This window comes from Antennarius striatus, chromosome 1 (genome assembly GCF_040054535.1).
Source record: "Antennarius striatus isolate MH-2024 chromosome 1, ASM4005453v1, whole genome shotgun sequence".
Taxonomy (NCBI): Eukaryota; Metazoa; Chordata; class Actinopteri; order Lophiiformes; family Antennariidae; genus Antennarius; species Antennarius striatus.
In genome coordinates, this window is record NC_090776.1 from 22,728,577 (window position 1) to 22,744,765 (window position 16,189).

Here is a 16,189-nt window from a genome sequence, read left to right on the forward strand (position 1 = left end):
ATGTTCTCACTCGAGTAATAATATCTATTTAATTTCCAGGTTTGATTCCTTTCTGTGCAGACTTTGTATGCTTTCCCCATGTCTCAATTGTGAACTGGTCACACCAAATTGTCCATAGATGTGAGTGTTAGCATGCAGGACTGTTTGTCTATTGTGTGGCCCCGCGATGAGTTGGCATCTCATCCGGGGTGTAGCCTGCTTCTCATCCGTAGCCAGCTTAGATAAGTTCCAGCAGACCCGTGACCCGTTCTAATGTCAGCTGTAAATCAAGTAAACAACATCCTGGTTGCTTTCCAACATATCTTTGTTGCTTCTGCTCCATACTATACTCTCAGCCATCATTGTTGAGTCATTTGTTTTTGAAATGGTTTGCTGCTCTATTGTGGAGACTGACCCTTTGGGTGTTTCTTTGGAAATTCCAGGTCTCTCCCTAGTTTGCTCCAAGCCTCAGCTTGGAGAGCTCAACCGCCACGATTGATCCCAGCAGCTGGAGCGGCAGTGAGAGCCCTGCCGAGGACATGGAGAGGATGAGTGACTCAGCAGACAAACCTATGGACAACGATGCCGAGGGGGTGTGGAGCCCTGACATTGAGCAGAGCTTCCAGGAGGCCCTAGCCATCTATCCTCCTTGTGGGCGCAGGAAGATCATCCTCTCTGATGAGGGAAAGATGTATGGTGAGTACAGATGTTTGAGTTATAGAAGCTTGGTTTTAATGGATGACCTTAAAGATGTATAATTGTGTTCTGGATGAGAATACTCACAAGACTCGTGTGTAATGTCACTTATAGACTATATTGTGGGGAAGTGGCGAGCTTGACTGTTTGTGGGGAACACAATCTGCCTGCTAGTAACTGTATACTACATGTTTTAACTTGTTTGCTTACAGTATTTTCCGTACTATAAGGCACACCTAAAAGCCTTTAATTTTTTCTAAAACCGTCAGTGCGCTTTATAATCCAGTGTGCCTTATATATGGAAAAATATTCAAATCAGGCCATTCATTGATGGTGCGCCTTATACTGCAGAAAATACTGTAATTCATACAGAAAATTCTGGTTTCTGAGCAGGCGTGTTGTTTGTTTTTTGGCCTTTAGTACATACCTGTGGCCATCCAAGAAATAGACTGACTGACTTTTTGATTTTTGTGTTTGTATGAATTAGTTCCTGGTGAATTTTTAATACACAGGCCTAACAGAAAGACCACAGAGGTTTTTAACAGCTTCTTTAAATGTCTGCAGTAGCTTATAAAATGTCAAGCTATTCCTTTAAAAATAAAACAGATGTTTCAATGCCAGGCCCTGTAATAAAATATTTCAGTGTAATCCGTCTCATATTTATCAGCAATGGGATCTGGGATGAGCACATTTTTACGTACGGCAGCGTAAACTATTAGCCGGTAGCAGATGGTGCAGTGGCTGCCACCAGCTGTGCCGCCTCTCCTTCCTCCTATTTCCAACCATTTCTGGCTGGGTGATGTCATGGAAAGAGGGAATATTTTCTCTCAGTGGTGTTGGACCATTTCGCAGCCTGTCAGTTTCAAGTGACAGCAGAAATCCCATTCGAGCATTTGCTTGCATCTGTCATGTGACCCTAGCAACCAAACAAAATGTAAATCGTAGGAGTTGCAGTGAAACCCCTCAGCTGCCACCGCAAAGCTCAGACAGCAGGACCCAGCCCGCTGCCTCCTCCAATTCCCTCGTCTCCATTCAGAGCAGGGCTTCCAGAGAAGCTGTCCCTCTGCTGTGGCTTGAGCACCACAGTTTTTTCTGCAATTCTAAATTAATGCACTTCATTTTTCTTTCGCTTGACTGAAAAGATTAATACTTAAGAGAGATTCAAGGCCTTGATTACAGCCTTTTGTTTTGCGGTCTTGAATCCACCTTAAGAGACAACTTACAGGGTTTCATCTGCCAGATGTGCTCTGGATCTGGTTACATATCTGTCGTAGAATAGATGAGCTATCTTCCCTACCAATACCGAGTCAAAACTGTTTAACACGGCAGTAAAATTTGTTTTTTCATATTTCTGAGGAGATACAGTAAGGGAACACGGTTTCACATTTAAAAAAATGATCTGGACTGCCAGCGTCCAGTTGTTTAAAGAAGGAATTGATTTTCCAAGGAAGAATGTGACTCAACAGTTGTTTTACATTGTTGGTCTACTATTCATTTGTATCCTACTGCCACTACAATCATCATGAACTGTGACAATCCCCAAAGGCAGGAAGGCAAGAAATCAGGAAGGAAAGAAATCAGTCAGTTTTTATTTTAATTGAAACACAAGATAGATGCTCAAGTATAATAAGAAAAAATATCAAATTAGAACAGAGTTCATCCAGTGTATTTTGGATGGTGATGAGTCACTACGTCATGACTTAACAACCTTGATGACTCCCATAAGGTTTAATATGAAGTGCCGCGGATGAGATGAGAAACTCCAGTTGATTTTAGTCAACACAGAGAATCTTCTGCGATATTTCCAGCTTTTTTAAGCTAATATCATAAAAATGATTTTTGATATGGTTTGTGACTGATGTACGTTTCCATGTTCCTCTTTTGTCAGAAATAAACACATTCCTACGCTTGCTGTGGGTAGTGCAGTATTGTGTTGAAGTAGTCTTACATAGTCTGTTCTATACAAAGGTTTGGTTTTTCCCTTTTAAACCTTAAAGTGTCTGACTGAAATGTTTTACTGGTTCTCTCTGCAGTTGTCATTGATCAACAAAATATTATCAAGGTAGTGCTGCATTGAATTTGTCAACAGAGTACAAAAATTGTGCCTACGGTATTGAAAAAGTTGCAAAGATTTAAAATATTTGTTCAAGCTGCTACATCTGACAAGTGAACAAATATAAACTTCACACCTATCATTTCCCCTTTCGACTGTCTGAGATGCATTGTTATAAATATCAGTCAGATGTTCCAAGGCAGCAACTGTTTAGATTATTTGGCTGGAATAATATTGAATGTAATTCATACACGAGCTACATGCCTGCTATGAAGATGAATGCACTTTTTTGACAGAGACTCGAGTGAGATGCTACGGTTTTCTGCAGTGATGCTAGCTGACTCTTTAGAATGACATCAGAGATACTTAAGAACCAAGGAAGTGGTCCTCCATGCTGCTACAAGACATTGATTTGTCTAAAACCTCTATTGGTTTTTGTCTTTGAAAAGGAGCAGAGATCAGCTAAGCTTGATGAGGCTGATAGTGATGTAATCCAGGTCCATAGGGTTTACAGCAGCCACAGAGAGACACCACCTCTCATGGCATTTGAGAGGAAAGTTGGAAACAAGGAGATAGGTATTCTGTTCTTGAGAGACCCTGGGGATGGCATAACGTTCCATACACGGAGCTCATCACAAGAAGAGCTGCCCTGAGTGCCCTTAAGCCCTTTGTTACCCTGGGGTAGAGTGTAGTTAATTAGCAACAGTCTCTATAGCAACTGTGTTGCAGCACAAAACAATTTCTAATTTCTCCTTCTTAGCTTATTGTGGTGTTTACCTGAAGTGTTTTGCATTTGCTGAGACCGGGGTAGACTGGCAGTGTGCAGATTATCAGAGGCAGTATGGAAGACATTACATTCATGCACCGCATCTCGCTGTTTGCTTATAAGAATATCGTGTGAAGTAAACGGAAATAGAGGGCACTGTCTCGCAGCTTAAGGCTTAAGACTGCACTTGTATAATTCACCTGCTGTGCTCGGCCGCATTCATTTATCTCTCAAATAGAGTTGATAAATGAAACAACACGCTTCACTCAAATTGTATGTTTATTCATTGAATTATGTATTTGCACTTAGCTGGCAAGCTGAATGACACCAGTACATTTTTTGCTGAAAAAAGAAGTACAGATTTTGTTTCGTGCCTTGAAACAAATCTGTAAATGAATACTCTATACTATTTCATACCTGTGTCGTATTTTTTTTAGTGCTGAGTAGATGATGCCACACCCTGCTAAAACTATATTCTAATGCTTGTAATGGAAACTTTCATGAAATGAATCAGATTCTAAACAGCGTCAGTAATCTTACATATATATCATAACAAAAGAACACAGATTATTAATAATCTCGTGATATTCACGCTGTTGCTGGACTGTTGGACGCGCAGCCGCCATTCACATATGTCTTTTGATGTAAACCATTTCCTATTACGACTCTGCTATTTGCCCTACCATCTCTCTGGTGCTCCAGCCCAGACCCCTCCTGTGGGAACTAAGTGGCACTTGGTTTGCAGGGATGCCAAGGAGGAGTTAGATATAATGAGCAGACCTGGCTTGCCCCTGATGTCCCAGCACCGTGCTCCTCTGGGGCTCGTCTCATCAGGCCTAGCATGCTCTGAGATGGAGCGAGCGGAACCTGAGTCTCCCCGCTGGGCGGATAATGAGGAATTCTGGGATCAGCTCAGGCTCCCTGAGTCACCTACATTCACTCAGAATGGAGTGTGAGGAACTTCATTGCAGGAGAGGCTTCACACACCTACAGAGTAATCTCTCATTTGTTCCGCTGCCATTGTCAGAGGAAGACTACTGTGTTTTCACACACAGACTACTGAAAACGTCCAATTATTTGATTTCATCCCTGAAAAAGAATTATTGTTAAAAGTCTAAATAGTTTTGATGCAGGTTTAATGAATGCATGAAGGAGTCTTAGTCTTTTTTTAGCATTGAAAATTTTAGGGTTGGGGCAAGTTGGCTCTTAATTCATTGAGGGTTGCTGGAGAGATTTTTCAACTTGACATGGTGAACATATCAAATGTGCCTGTGGGTGATGTGAACAGGTCAATGAGAATAAATTGACATAGTTGTGCAAATCATCTGTCAAACGGGTTTTACACGTCAGAGCTTCTATTTCGGATGTGAATATTTGACTTAATGTTTGTGATGTTAATGCAGTATTCATATAGGGATGTGTTGCTAAGAGATAGAGCAACTGTGAGCGAGATAACAGCCAAACAGAAATGTCATGTTTCTGTGTTTGCATGAAATGTAATGCCATATGTTATTTGCCAGTAATTACTGCAGTCTTGTATGAGTGGTCCATGTGACGGTTTCACACCTGTTCTCATTGTAAAGACAGGTGATGAAAAGATTTGAGGTGTAAACGCTGCTGAACCTGACACTAACCAGACTATTGAGTTGTGAGTGAAAAGAGACGAAACTGTGGAAAATTGTTAAATTTGCTTGCTCAGTGGTGTGTTTCAGTGATTTGCATGACTTCTACCAGGATCAATTCACACCGTTCGTGCATTTCTACAAGCGATTTGAAAAGAAGCCTCATGACACCATCAGTGTGTGTGTGTGTGTGATCTCTGTCAGTCAGTGACTGTTGGCGTTGAACGCTGATAGCAGGCAGGAGTGCATGGGGTGTGTCCCTGCTCTGAGGTCTGTGGAAGGCCCTCTGAGGCGGGCTTCTGGTTTCAGGTTGCATGTTCCCAATTGGCTGCTTTTGTTAGACTAAAACACAGAGAGACTCTGGGCTTTTTAAAGATGCAGTGTCACTTTCAAGCTTCAAGAAATCATCTTTTGTCACTGATTACATCATATCCCATTGATGAAACACTTTCATTCTGATGAGATCATCTCATTCTGATGGGACCATTTTGTGTAATCAACATATGAATGGAATCTGAATGCCAATGTTATTCTCTCAGTCAGAGTGCGGGGACGACACTCCAGTTGCTTCCTTTGCTGTTTTTTTTAATTTTTAAAAAAAGGTCTCTCAACACTGAATACTATCCCTGGCAACAAAGGAAGACTATATCCACGACCGTTAAAATTATCACACTCGACTGTGTCCTGTAGTGACCCCAGCATCCAGTATGAGCGGTCTTATTATCATCCTCTAATGTAACAGTAAATGCATGTTTATTATGTCATAACTATCTGCATTATATGCTGTTTGGAAACTTACCTCTTTCCAAACTTAAATTCTATCGCAACCTGAAGTCGCGACTGACTCTGTCTACGTCCTTACGATTACAAAGAATGCGAAATATAAGAGCCAATCACATGCATTTTGACTTTTCATTTATGCATATTGGCCACTGCCGACATGTCGTCCTTTGTGTTGAGATGCTGAATTGATCTTGACAGATTGAAAATATTGATTTGACTCAGTGTCTTACTTTGTTGTGTCGAAGGGGTGGGGGCAGTACTCCTTCCTGACTCTTAGCGCTGTGCTCCTACACTGGACTCACCACACAGCCAGTTCCTCAGGAGACTCATAATTACAGCTGTCCTTGCAGATTACTCCAGCAGCCTGTTCAACTGTGGCTTGACTCCCTGGTCATTTATTTCATCCTTTTCTCTCTCCTGAGAGGCACACCTCAACGCATTGACCAGACCAGCCTCTGCAATAATGTATGTGATGATAAACACAGTGGTTCCTAATTGATAGAGTGATTCAGACAAGGGCTGCCTGTGCAAATTGGCCCCCTGTGAGTATATTGCTTGGAGTTGGGACTAGGGGGTTTCAGCACTGGACTCATTTGAGAGTCATAGAGTGGGGAGAGGAAGCAGAAGGGGCTGGACCTGCTGAGTGATAAAGAGGCTGTCTTCCCCCCTTAGCACCATCTGAATACAGGCACAGTTCAGCAGAGGTTAGCTGCTGTAATCCTCTCAGTGTCTCCAGGAAGGCTCAGGTTAGTGACCTGCTGCTTTGTGATGTCGTGTCAGATTTTGAGAGAACACCTCACCTTTAATCCCCCGCTGTTCAACTAACACATTAGCTCAACCACTCCTGACCCAGCCCCTGCAATAAAGCCTTTTATCCAGCTCAATAAGGTCATTTGAAGTTAAGTATTGATTTCTTTTGGTGTGCAGAGGGAAAAAATGGATTTTAAAGAGCTGTTAATTACAGATACGCACTGCATTATACACCAAATTTAGTTTTTCAGTGGCTCAATTTTTAAACCAGAGATGCAATGCGCAGTGAGTGTTTTTCCATCCACCAGATTTAATGTGCATTTTCATTTTGTGTATTTAACTCTGGAGTGGTAATGCTGGATGTTTTGATTTAAAAAAAAAAAAAAGCAAGAGGAAAGACTGAACATTGGACAGAAACCAAGTCAGTGAATGAATTTGTGATAGCATTTGCAGATGTTGCTGCTGATCATATTAGTGCTCCTTTTGTACACTAAGTACTGGTAAATGTTGATAGAATGGAACAAGATATCTGTTCTTTAGATGTATATTTTCTTTTGTTATTTGCCAGTTTTAAATCAAGAGAATTAGATCAAGAGACAATTCTTGAAATTAAAGGTGTTTGACTATTATGAAAGAGGTGTTTAGGTTCTGTTATGAAAACCACATTTTTTTCAGCTCTCTACATATACAGTACATAGTGGTCCTCCCTAACCATACCAACTCCTAGAATCTTGACAACAAATGCTTCCTGCATTGACTCTAATATCTAGAAAAACATCCGGGAGTCTAAAGATGTCCTGATTAAAATCAGCTCCCGTTGTGACATCACGATGGGAGAGAGGGAGAACACTCCCATCTCCCCAGATAAGGGTGTGTTCATCCCCGAGGTGAAGTTAGTTTTCAGGATAAGGTAGCAGTGTGCGGCAATGTCCTAGCTGAGACCTACACACTGAAAGTTCCTCACAAGCTGTTGAAGTCAGCTTGCATTTGGCTAAGTAGTTAGCTCTGCTTTGGTCTGTGTATGTGTAGCCTGTAGTATGTGTGTGTGAGTGTGTGTGCATGCGCCCGTGTGTGTCTGCTTACGGTGTATTTTCAGCATCATAGTGAACACACACGCATGCAAATAATCATACAGAATGTTTTTATCCTATTAGCAGTTGCTTTTACCTACGGTGAAGTTGAGAAGAGGGAGTTGAGTATTGGAGATGTGCGTATGGAGCGGTGCTGATCGGCATGAGTTGCTGCACAACAGTGAACTAGTCAAATGTGGCGCTTTAGTGCTCTTGTAAGCGTGTTTCCTTGTGTATTTGACACACATTTTTGACAGGGACGCAGGATATAACATTGGGGAAAAAATGCACTTCCATTCAACAAAAATATTCACAATTTATCCATTTCTCCACTTAAATTTTGAACCTGGAAATCGGCATTATGTTTGGATCTCACGCTAGGACCTCGCACAACTCAGCTTCGTAATTCAGCCTTATTAATATCGACCAACACGATTAACACGACACCTGCTCATTTTACACGCAGCAGTGAGAGAGCGACGAGTTGTGACAATGAGTGCTTTCTTGACTAAAAGTTCATGAAGAAAAAGAAACAGATATTATTTTGGACAGCCAATTGTTGTGGCAATTGTTTGGCCTTGAAGTGTTTCTTATGAGTGAAGGTTCAAACCCCACAAAGTTTAAACACTTGTGATGAGCAGATGATGGACTGTTTCCTGAATTATCAAAAAATGGAGACAAAACTGTAAAAATATGTCAGAAATTGATCCTGTTGAACAAGGTGCAGCATTTCGAATTATTTGTAATTGTTTAAGCGTTTATAATTAAAGTATTCCATTATAGTTAATTTTTTCCTAGGATATATTTGACGCATAAAAACATAGTCGACAGCATAGACTTTAGTTCCCCTGCTAAAATGATTTGTTTTCCTTCCAAAAAGTTCACTAATAATTTTGTGTCAACTCTCGTGTTCATGTTCAAATAGTGGTTTCCCATTGGTGAAGCTAGTAAGAGGGTTTCCTGGACGAATGCCTTTGTATTGTTGGTTTAGTCTATTGTGATGCTAATACCTGCCTGAGACCATTGAGTCATCTATCGAATTTTATGTAACACAGTAGAGCAAAGACATTGCCCCTTGTGTGCACACACACACACACACACACACACACACACACACACACACACACACACACACACACACACACACACACACACACACACACACACACACACACACACACACACACACACACACACACACACACAGAGACACACACACACACACACACACACACACACACACACACACACACACACACACACACACACACACACACACACACACACACACAATAACATGTAACTTTAAATTACAAGAACTACATTACACTACAATTTAGATAGATACACCATATATAAACAGTTCATTACTAACAATATAGAACACACAATTTAAAAAAAAACATTAAAAAAAAAAAAGTCAAACAATAAATACTTGGAACAGCTAGTACTTGGTTTCTGTGAAGTGACCTGACGTTTATTTAACTCTTCCAATGACATTTTGTATAATAGATCCTTCCTTTAGAAATTTGCAGTCATACACTGGCAAAGGAAAAGGACCATAAATCACAGCGATCATAGTGAAACAGCACAGGTACCGTTATTTTGAGCACATGAGTTTGCATTGTGGGATAATCTCAAGCCTTTTTTATCGAAAGGATTTTCAATATGAGCACCGATTTATCATATTACAGTAAGTGTTGATAAAGAAGAATTAAATACGAGGTTATTGATGGGACCTGTCCATACAGTCCTGTATTCACTCTGTATTGTGAATCTGATCTGAGGCCTGCGGTGAGAGGCTGCCGAGTGGTGGAAGCCACCCACACGTAAGCAATCTGCCGACTAATCCTCGGCCAGGCCCAGCACCGTCTCATGGCAGAGTGCTTGGCCAGATGTGACTGTGGTCCTGCCTGCATTAGAAAAAAGTGCTGTTACAGGAAATGTGAAGAAAAAAATGGAGCACTGCAGTAAAATATTGTTCCTGCTGCACAAACATTCAACCGAACCCGTTAAATAGTTTAATATGCCATTACTTTGATTAGTTGCAGCACTTATGTTGGGCATAAAGACTTTGCCAACTGATTCAGTCAAAATTCATGCATTTTATGTCAATTAAGAAAGAGTATTTTATAGATTTTTAAAAACCTGTTCTGGTGTAAAGATGAGATAGTTTAAGATGATTCTTTTTTTGTGTTTGGATTAGAAGAGAAGAAGAAGAAGAAAAAGCAAATTTCAGTGATCCCGTAGGAAAATAGTTTTTTCCACTCAATTTTTGAATATGTATTTTACACACGTCTAAATATATTTACAAGTTCAAGCGCACACACACTCACAAGGGAGGGACTTCTAGGCAAGCAAATACAGAGATGATGATGGATGATGTTTATTGTCATGTATACATTTTAAATATTGGGCAAAATAAAGAAAATATTTTCAGTGTCAATTCACGGTAAAACCGTACACAATTTGACACATGTTTTATTATCATTGTTTCCTATATTTAAAAGCATCTTTTAGACCAAGTAATTGATTGACCTTGGAAATAACCATCTGGTAAATCTGGAATGAAAGAAATGAAATAGCGTTGCAACCCTGCTTCAGTTTAGGGCTCAAGGATGTTGGAAATAATCATCATCGTGCTGTTTTAAATTTCTGCATTACCTAATATGATTTTTAAATGTCGCTGGGCTCGTCATCTTCACGCACAAACAAACACTTAATCATAATTCTTCTCCTTTTAGTCTTCTAACCAAACAACCCCCCCCCCCCTCCTACTTCTACCACAGACGCCAAGGAAATGTAAGGACTGAACAGGCGGAGGGGTATATATGTTCCATAATGAACTTCATTCAAGTGTTTGTGTGTCACAGTGTTAAAATATTTCTTTGATCTACGTGGTGAATGATTAACCGACCTATCAGATAAACAGACTGCTGGAGACCACTCATGTAAAATGTGAACGCTACAAGATTTTATGTTTTATCAAGCAGCAACAAAAGTTGTAACTTGAAGTGTTGTAGTTTGTGTGTCTTATTTACGCTGTGTCCTGCAAAGTAATTATTGAGTAGGGGCTCACATGGATGTTGATGTTGAATTATATATGTTGTGTATTTTCATTTTATAGCTCGTATTTTCTTCAGAGGAGGGTTGTTCAGTGCTCGGGTCAGCAGTGTGTTTGTGGTGGTTTGAGGAGGGGATTCAAGCAGTTTGTTGTGTAGTTATGCATGTTAGGTTTAATTTATCCTCTAGGTTTAGGTTTAATTTATCCTTTAGTGAAGTCTGGGTGCTTCCATGTGAGGCGTCTCTGAGGTTGGTCCCCAGTGGATGGGGCAATATCCTCCATTGTTATTCTCAGCAGGTTTGTCCCAGCTGCCTTGGAGAAAGGATCCAGAAGTCCAAATTGGATTTCTGACTGAATGAGAAAAATACTTTAGGATGGTTTAGAGAAAGTCTGGCCACCGTGTCTTTGTGGGGTGCTGGTGAAGCACCATTCATGTGTCATAGATTCTCAGGTGGAGGGCTCCTCCTGCTTTAACAACACAAATCTGATCGGGGGTCACACTCTGAATATTCAATCCTTTCCCTGCTGTTCTGAGTGACATGGACACCCCCCCCCACCCCCATGAAGTTGTTGAGTTCCAAATGTTATTTTTTTTCATCAACAATTGTTGTTTTGCAGCACAAATGCAGGCAATGGGAAGAAAAAAAAATCCGGCTAGCCAGGACCCATTGAGCCAGCCTGGTATAACAAATGAATTATTCAGCAGTAAGCTTTCAGATGACTATTTGTGTGCTTTGATCTAGGAATCAGGAGTTTGCATGAATGCCTGTATTGTCATGTTCTGCTTCAACGCTGTGTGAATTATTGAAAATAGTGCGGGGCCCTCTCTTCATCGTGTTTACGCTGCAGGACTGGACGGGCAGCCTGGAATTGTAAATCCCCAGATGTAGTTTATTTATTCTCTGAGGTCACATGACCGGGTTCTCTCAGCCTGGCTTCACCCAAATGTTCGGTGTGAGAAGAGCTTTGAGGTCAGCCTGTAACAAGCTGCAGGTCAAAGCCTCCCTCCGCTAAAAACAACTAAATGTGTAGGTGTGGCACGCGGGTAGGCAACACAAGAATCAAGTTCTTATGTTGGAGGCAGGTTTATGCCCCAAAGCCTGAATTATGCCCACAATGGGTTTATACCTTTTATATAGAACAAACACACTTTGAGGACACTTGCACAGCCTCATGAAATCTGCAGCTCGACTACTATATTACTTTGCGTTTCCATCACACAGACAACAAGCAGACAGAAACAGCCATCAGCTTTGTATCATCTTTTGATTTTTTGCAGTATGTCTGCATTTCTTATTTTTTTGCTTTGTCCCTTGAGTGCTATTAAATTCTTTCAATCGTATAACAAAGTGCTTTTTCTTCTGCTTACCTAAGATACGGCTCATTAGCACATGCACATTGCATTGTGGTCCCATCGTATCATGACAAAAGTAAGATCATTAGTTAAGGATGAAGTACGTGTTGAAAAATGTTTGATGGTAGTGCGGGAGTGATGCATTTCATGCTGTATTAGTGCAGGTCTGTGGCATTTGTAGGCTACAGCCGGACACATAATTAGAGTGTCTCCTTACCTATAATTTGTGTGATATTTTTGGTTGGTGGTATGTCATTATCATGTAAAAAGGCCAAGTAGGGGCGATGTGCATTGTTCCAAAAAATAACATGGTCAGAAAAATGTTTAGAGCTGTTGTTAATTGGAAATCTCTGCACAGCTATGCTTTAATTATAATGTGATAAGAGCTACACTGTTTTAAAGCCAATAGATTCAGTTTCCATTATTGAAATATAATAATAAAACTAGCAATGTATCGTTTCCCATAACTGTTTTCTAAAATCTTAAGAATGAATATATGGTCACGTAGAAAAGGTGTTTGTTTTTTTTCTGAATAAAGCCATTTATTATTTACAGAATGTCTGACAGAGACTTCAACAGACAGAAACAGACAGGAAGAGGTTTTTTGTTGATTTGTGGATCAGTTCATTTTTTGGTTGTTTGATTTTCTCTACATTACCGACATAGACAAAAACAAGTGGTTATTGATTTTTCAAGATTGTCGACAATGTTTGTTTTTCATATAAAACATGCGGTGAGGAAATCAAAAGAAACTGTTAAACTGTGAGAAACTTCAGAAAACTGTTGCTTCGGCCCTGACTACAGTGTATTTGGAACTTTAATATTATTATATATAATTTTAAATATAGCAAAAAAGCATCCTTTTTTAACAATATGTTGACAATTGTTATTCAAAATAAATAAAAATATGAGGAACCAAAGTTTATGTACTGAGCTATGATTAAATATTGAAGAGTCTCTAACCTGATTCATTGGATTCTTAGGTTTTTTCTTTCTGTTCCTTTGATATTCTCAGTTTATCTATAAATTAACAGTGTTTCTACTACAATGTCCTGTTTCTGCAGGTCGGAATGAGCTGATAGCCAGATACATCAAGCTTCGGACCGGAAAGACAAGGACTCGAAAGCAGGTAAGACGGAGCGGACCTACCTTGGCTGCATGAGCATCAGAGGACTGTCATGTCTGAACGTGTGCAGACTGCTGCCTTCCATTCTGCAGCAGACCAACCAAAAAGGATAACATAATGTTTTTAGCAGGTCAGGGGACTTCTGAAGTGCAGAAGGTCTCTCTGTGTTGCTGCAGAGGTGACCTCTCCTTGTGCTTAGTGCAGATAAAAACTTTTTTTAAAAGTTTGCTGTGAGTAGTCCATCCATTGTAACACACTGTGTGCTCTTCAGACGCTAAACTATCATCACAGAGTATATCTCAAACCGCTGAATCAAAATAAATTGTGTTGATATAACTAAAGGCTCAGCTTCTCTTGTATCCACATCCCATCTCATAGGATATAAAGCATTAAGTAAATCACACCCTACCTTTGATCCTTGTGTTCAGATCACCCGATAAAGAGCATCTCTGACAGTACTTAACCACCCACTGACTGATCAGGGTGGTTAAACAAGGACATTTCCAGTGAGTGACAATGATGGACAATCACATCTGAGCTCTGAATTGATCAGTCTGGACCAGAAAGGCCGTCTGGTTTCCCTCTCTGAGAAAGAATCAGAAACAGAGAGGAAAGAGTTATTTCCTGTCGTACAGACATCTATTTTTTTCTAAGGTGTAATGTGTGTAGAATTGTTTTTTTGTTTTTTCTATTGTAGGGCTGTGTGTACAACAAGCCTTTTTAGTCGATTTCAGAGGAGTACTTTAAAAATGCTAATTATTCACTTGTATTCTGACTCGTTTATGACGGCAAAGTGAAAATGTCCTAGATTTTTGAGTTTGGCTAAACTGAAATATTATTTTGGGATTCTGGAATTTATGGTTGGATTTGTTTTTTATTTATATGACTTTTAGAGCTTAAATGATAAATTGGTGAAATAGTGGAAAAACAATTATTCCACTTGAAAAGCGGAATAACACTTACTGGTCAGTATGGCAATTATTGTCTTGAGTAATTTGTCTTTAAAACACAAAAATCCTCAGAATGATTTCCCCGAGACGAGCATACTGTATCTTCATATATTATTTTGATTGACCAACCTTCTAAAACTCAATCATGTTCAGTTTATAGTCCTATAAAATGCTTAATAATTTATACTTACTTTACATCTTTAATGTAAAGCCTTTTTTGATATTATTAAGGCAGTCAGTTATGATTTTTTTGTTCAGTGAATCACATTATTTCATCACCAGGTAATGTGTCCATGATGATTGTATGACCCCTGCAAACTGCTGCTTGCGCTCTTGAAAATCTGAAGCGACATTAAATCATATTTAAAGATGCAGATGCCAGTGGTAAAGCTGGCCAGTGAAATGCCTCATCCAGCTCCTGTTAGAATACCAAATTAACCGATTCTCATTCAGCACAAAGCAGATCACATCTGGGTCCTCTTAATGTGTGTTAAACCAGCCTGCTCACTCCTTAATCAGTTCACTTAAGTGATGACAACACAGCTTAATGGCTGACCTCACTGTTAGCTCGCTATGTGCTTTGGAGAAGCATCTGTTGTTCACATGACCTCCTTCAGATGAAAAACATAAAGCTAATCTGTACAATTTTTCCTATTTTTTCTTTTCAATCTTTTCTTTTTTTAATGGAGGTGTCTAGTCACCTACAGGTCTTAGCAAGAAAGAAAGTTCGAGAAATTCAAGCTGCCATTAAGGTACGTCTGGCTTTGCCCACTTGCAGTGGGCTTTTCATTGCCATGGTTACAGGCTCTCCCTTTGTCTTCCTCCCCTCCCCTACCCCACAGGTGTCTAGTCACATTCAGGTTCTTGCCAGAAGGAAATCTCGTGAGTTTCATTCCAAGCTAAAGGTATGCGCTTTTCTGCTTTTGGGCTTGTTGGTTGCTGTGTGTCTTAACTTCCTGTTTCCTGTGGTGAGACTGAATGCCTGCTGCTCTGTTCTCTCTAACCCAAATCCTCTGCTGACTGAAGTCTGTTCAGATTTCCTAACCCCCACCTCTCCCGTCACCCTCCCAATCCATCTCCCACCCATACTCAGATTTGTTTCCGACTTCTCTCTGTATGGATTTGCTTTTATTACATTTCCTTTCTGTGATTGTGGATGCTCATATTTTCTGGTGACTAAAATGGGGTTTATTGTATTATTTACATTAATAAAGCTATTGAAATTGATTAATATTAAACATCCCACAAAACACCCCCCCACGCCGATTATACAGGAGCCTCCTATCAAATGCATTTGCTAGATGTTGGCCAATAACATACAAAAATGTTGGTTCAAACAGTCCCTAAGTTACTTTCTCGGGAGTTGTAGCCATGATACATTATTTACATGGCTAAAGGTTAACATAAGTAACTAATACTAGGTTATCCAAAGTTGTTGAAATTAATCCACTGGACTTGTAGAAAATTCCTGAAGATGTTTCAAGAGGCTGCAGCCTCCTAGATGAGATGTGAGGTGAAACCTCTTGAAGGCACTTTGCACAAGTCCAGTGGATTGATTTCACCACCTTTGGTAAACCAAGACATGGATGAATGAGAACTTTCACAGACATAATGCTAGGCTAGTGTAGTTTTAAAATGCAGATATGTTCACAAACATATCGACGAATTTCAATTTTGACATGAGGATGGCACTGAATTCAAAGTCTGGGATCAGCCAAATGATCACAATCCGACATGAATGTGTGAAACACATTTAATGAAAGTCTATCACTTCTGATATCCATTTGAAAACACAAACAACAACCCCACAGTCTCTAGATGAAAAATCCGACCAATCACACAAGTCAGCAGGGTTCAGCCTCTGAGGCTCGTGGATCTTTGCGCCAGATTTCATCGAAGTCAATGTAAAATTGGTCGTGAAAAGTCATTGTAAACTAGATTGACACGCTAATTGACCAACATTGACGATCCACAAA

The 16,189-nt window shown here is 40.0% G+C and overlaps 1 protein-coding gene across 5 annotated transcripts in view; it reads left to right on the plus strand.

Annotated features, from left to right (window-relative positions):
* Nucleotides 1-16,189, plus strand: part of tead1b (TEA domain family member 1b) — a 40,861-nt gene that overhangs the window by 14,608 nt on the left and 10,064 nt on the right. For 2 of the 5 annotated variants that reach the window (XM_068306238.1, XM_068306160.1), the window contains 3 exons: nucleotides 423-675; nucleotides 13,202-13,266; nucleotides 14,903-15,118. In XM_068306238.1, the coding sequence (XP_068162339.1) occupies nucleotides 519-675; nucleotides 13,202-13,266; nucleotides 14,903-15,118 (438 nt within the window). In that variant the 5' untranslated portion in view covers nucleotides 423-518. The remainder of the gene's footprint in view (nucleotides 1-422; nucleotides 676-13,201; nucleotides 13,267-14,902; nucleotides 15,119-16,189) is intronic. The other 3 variants (XM_068306320.1, XM_068306465.1, XM_068306387.1) reach the window with 3 other exon arrangements.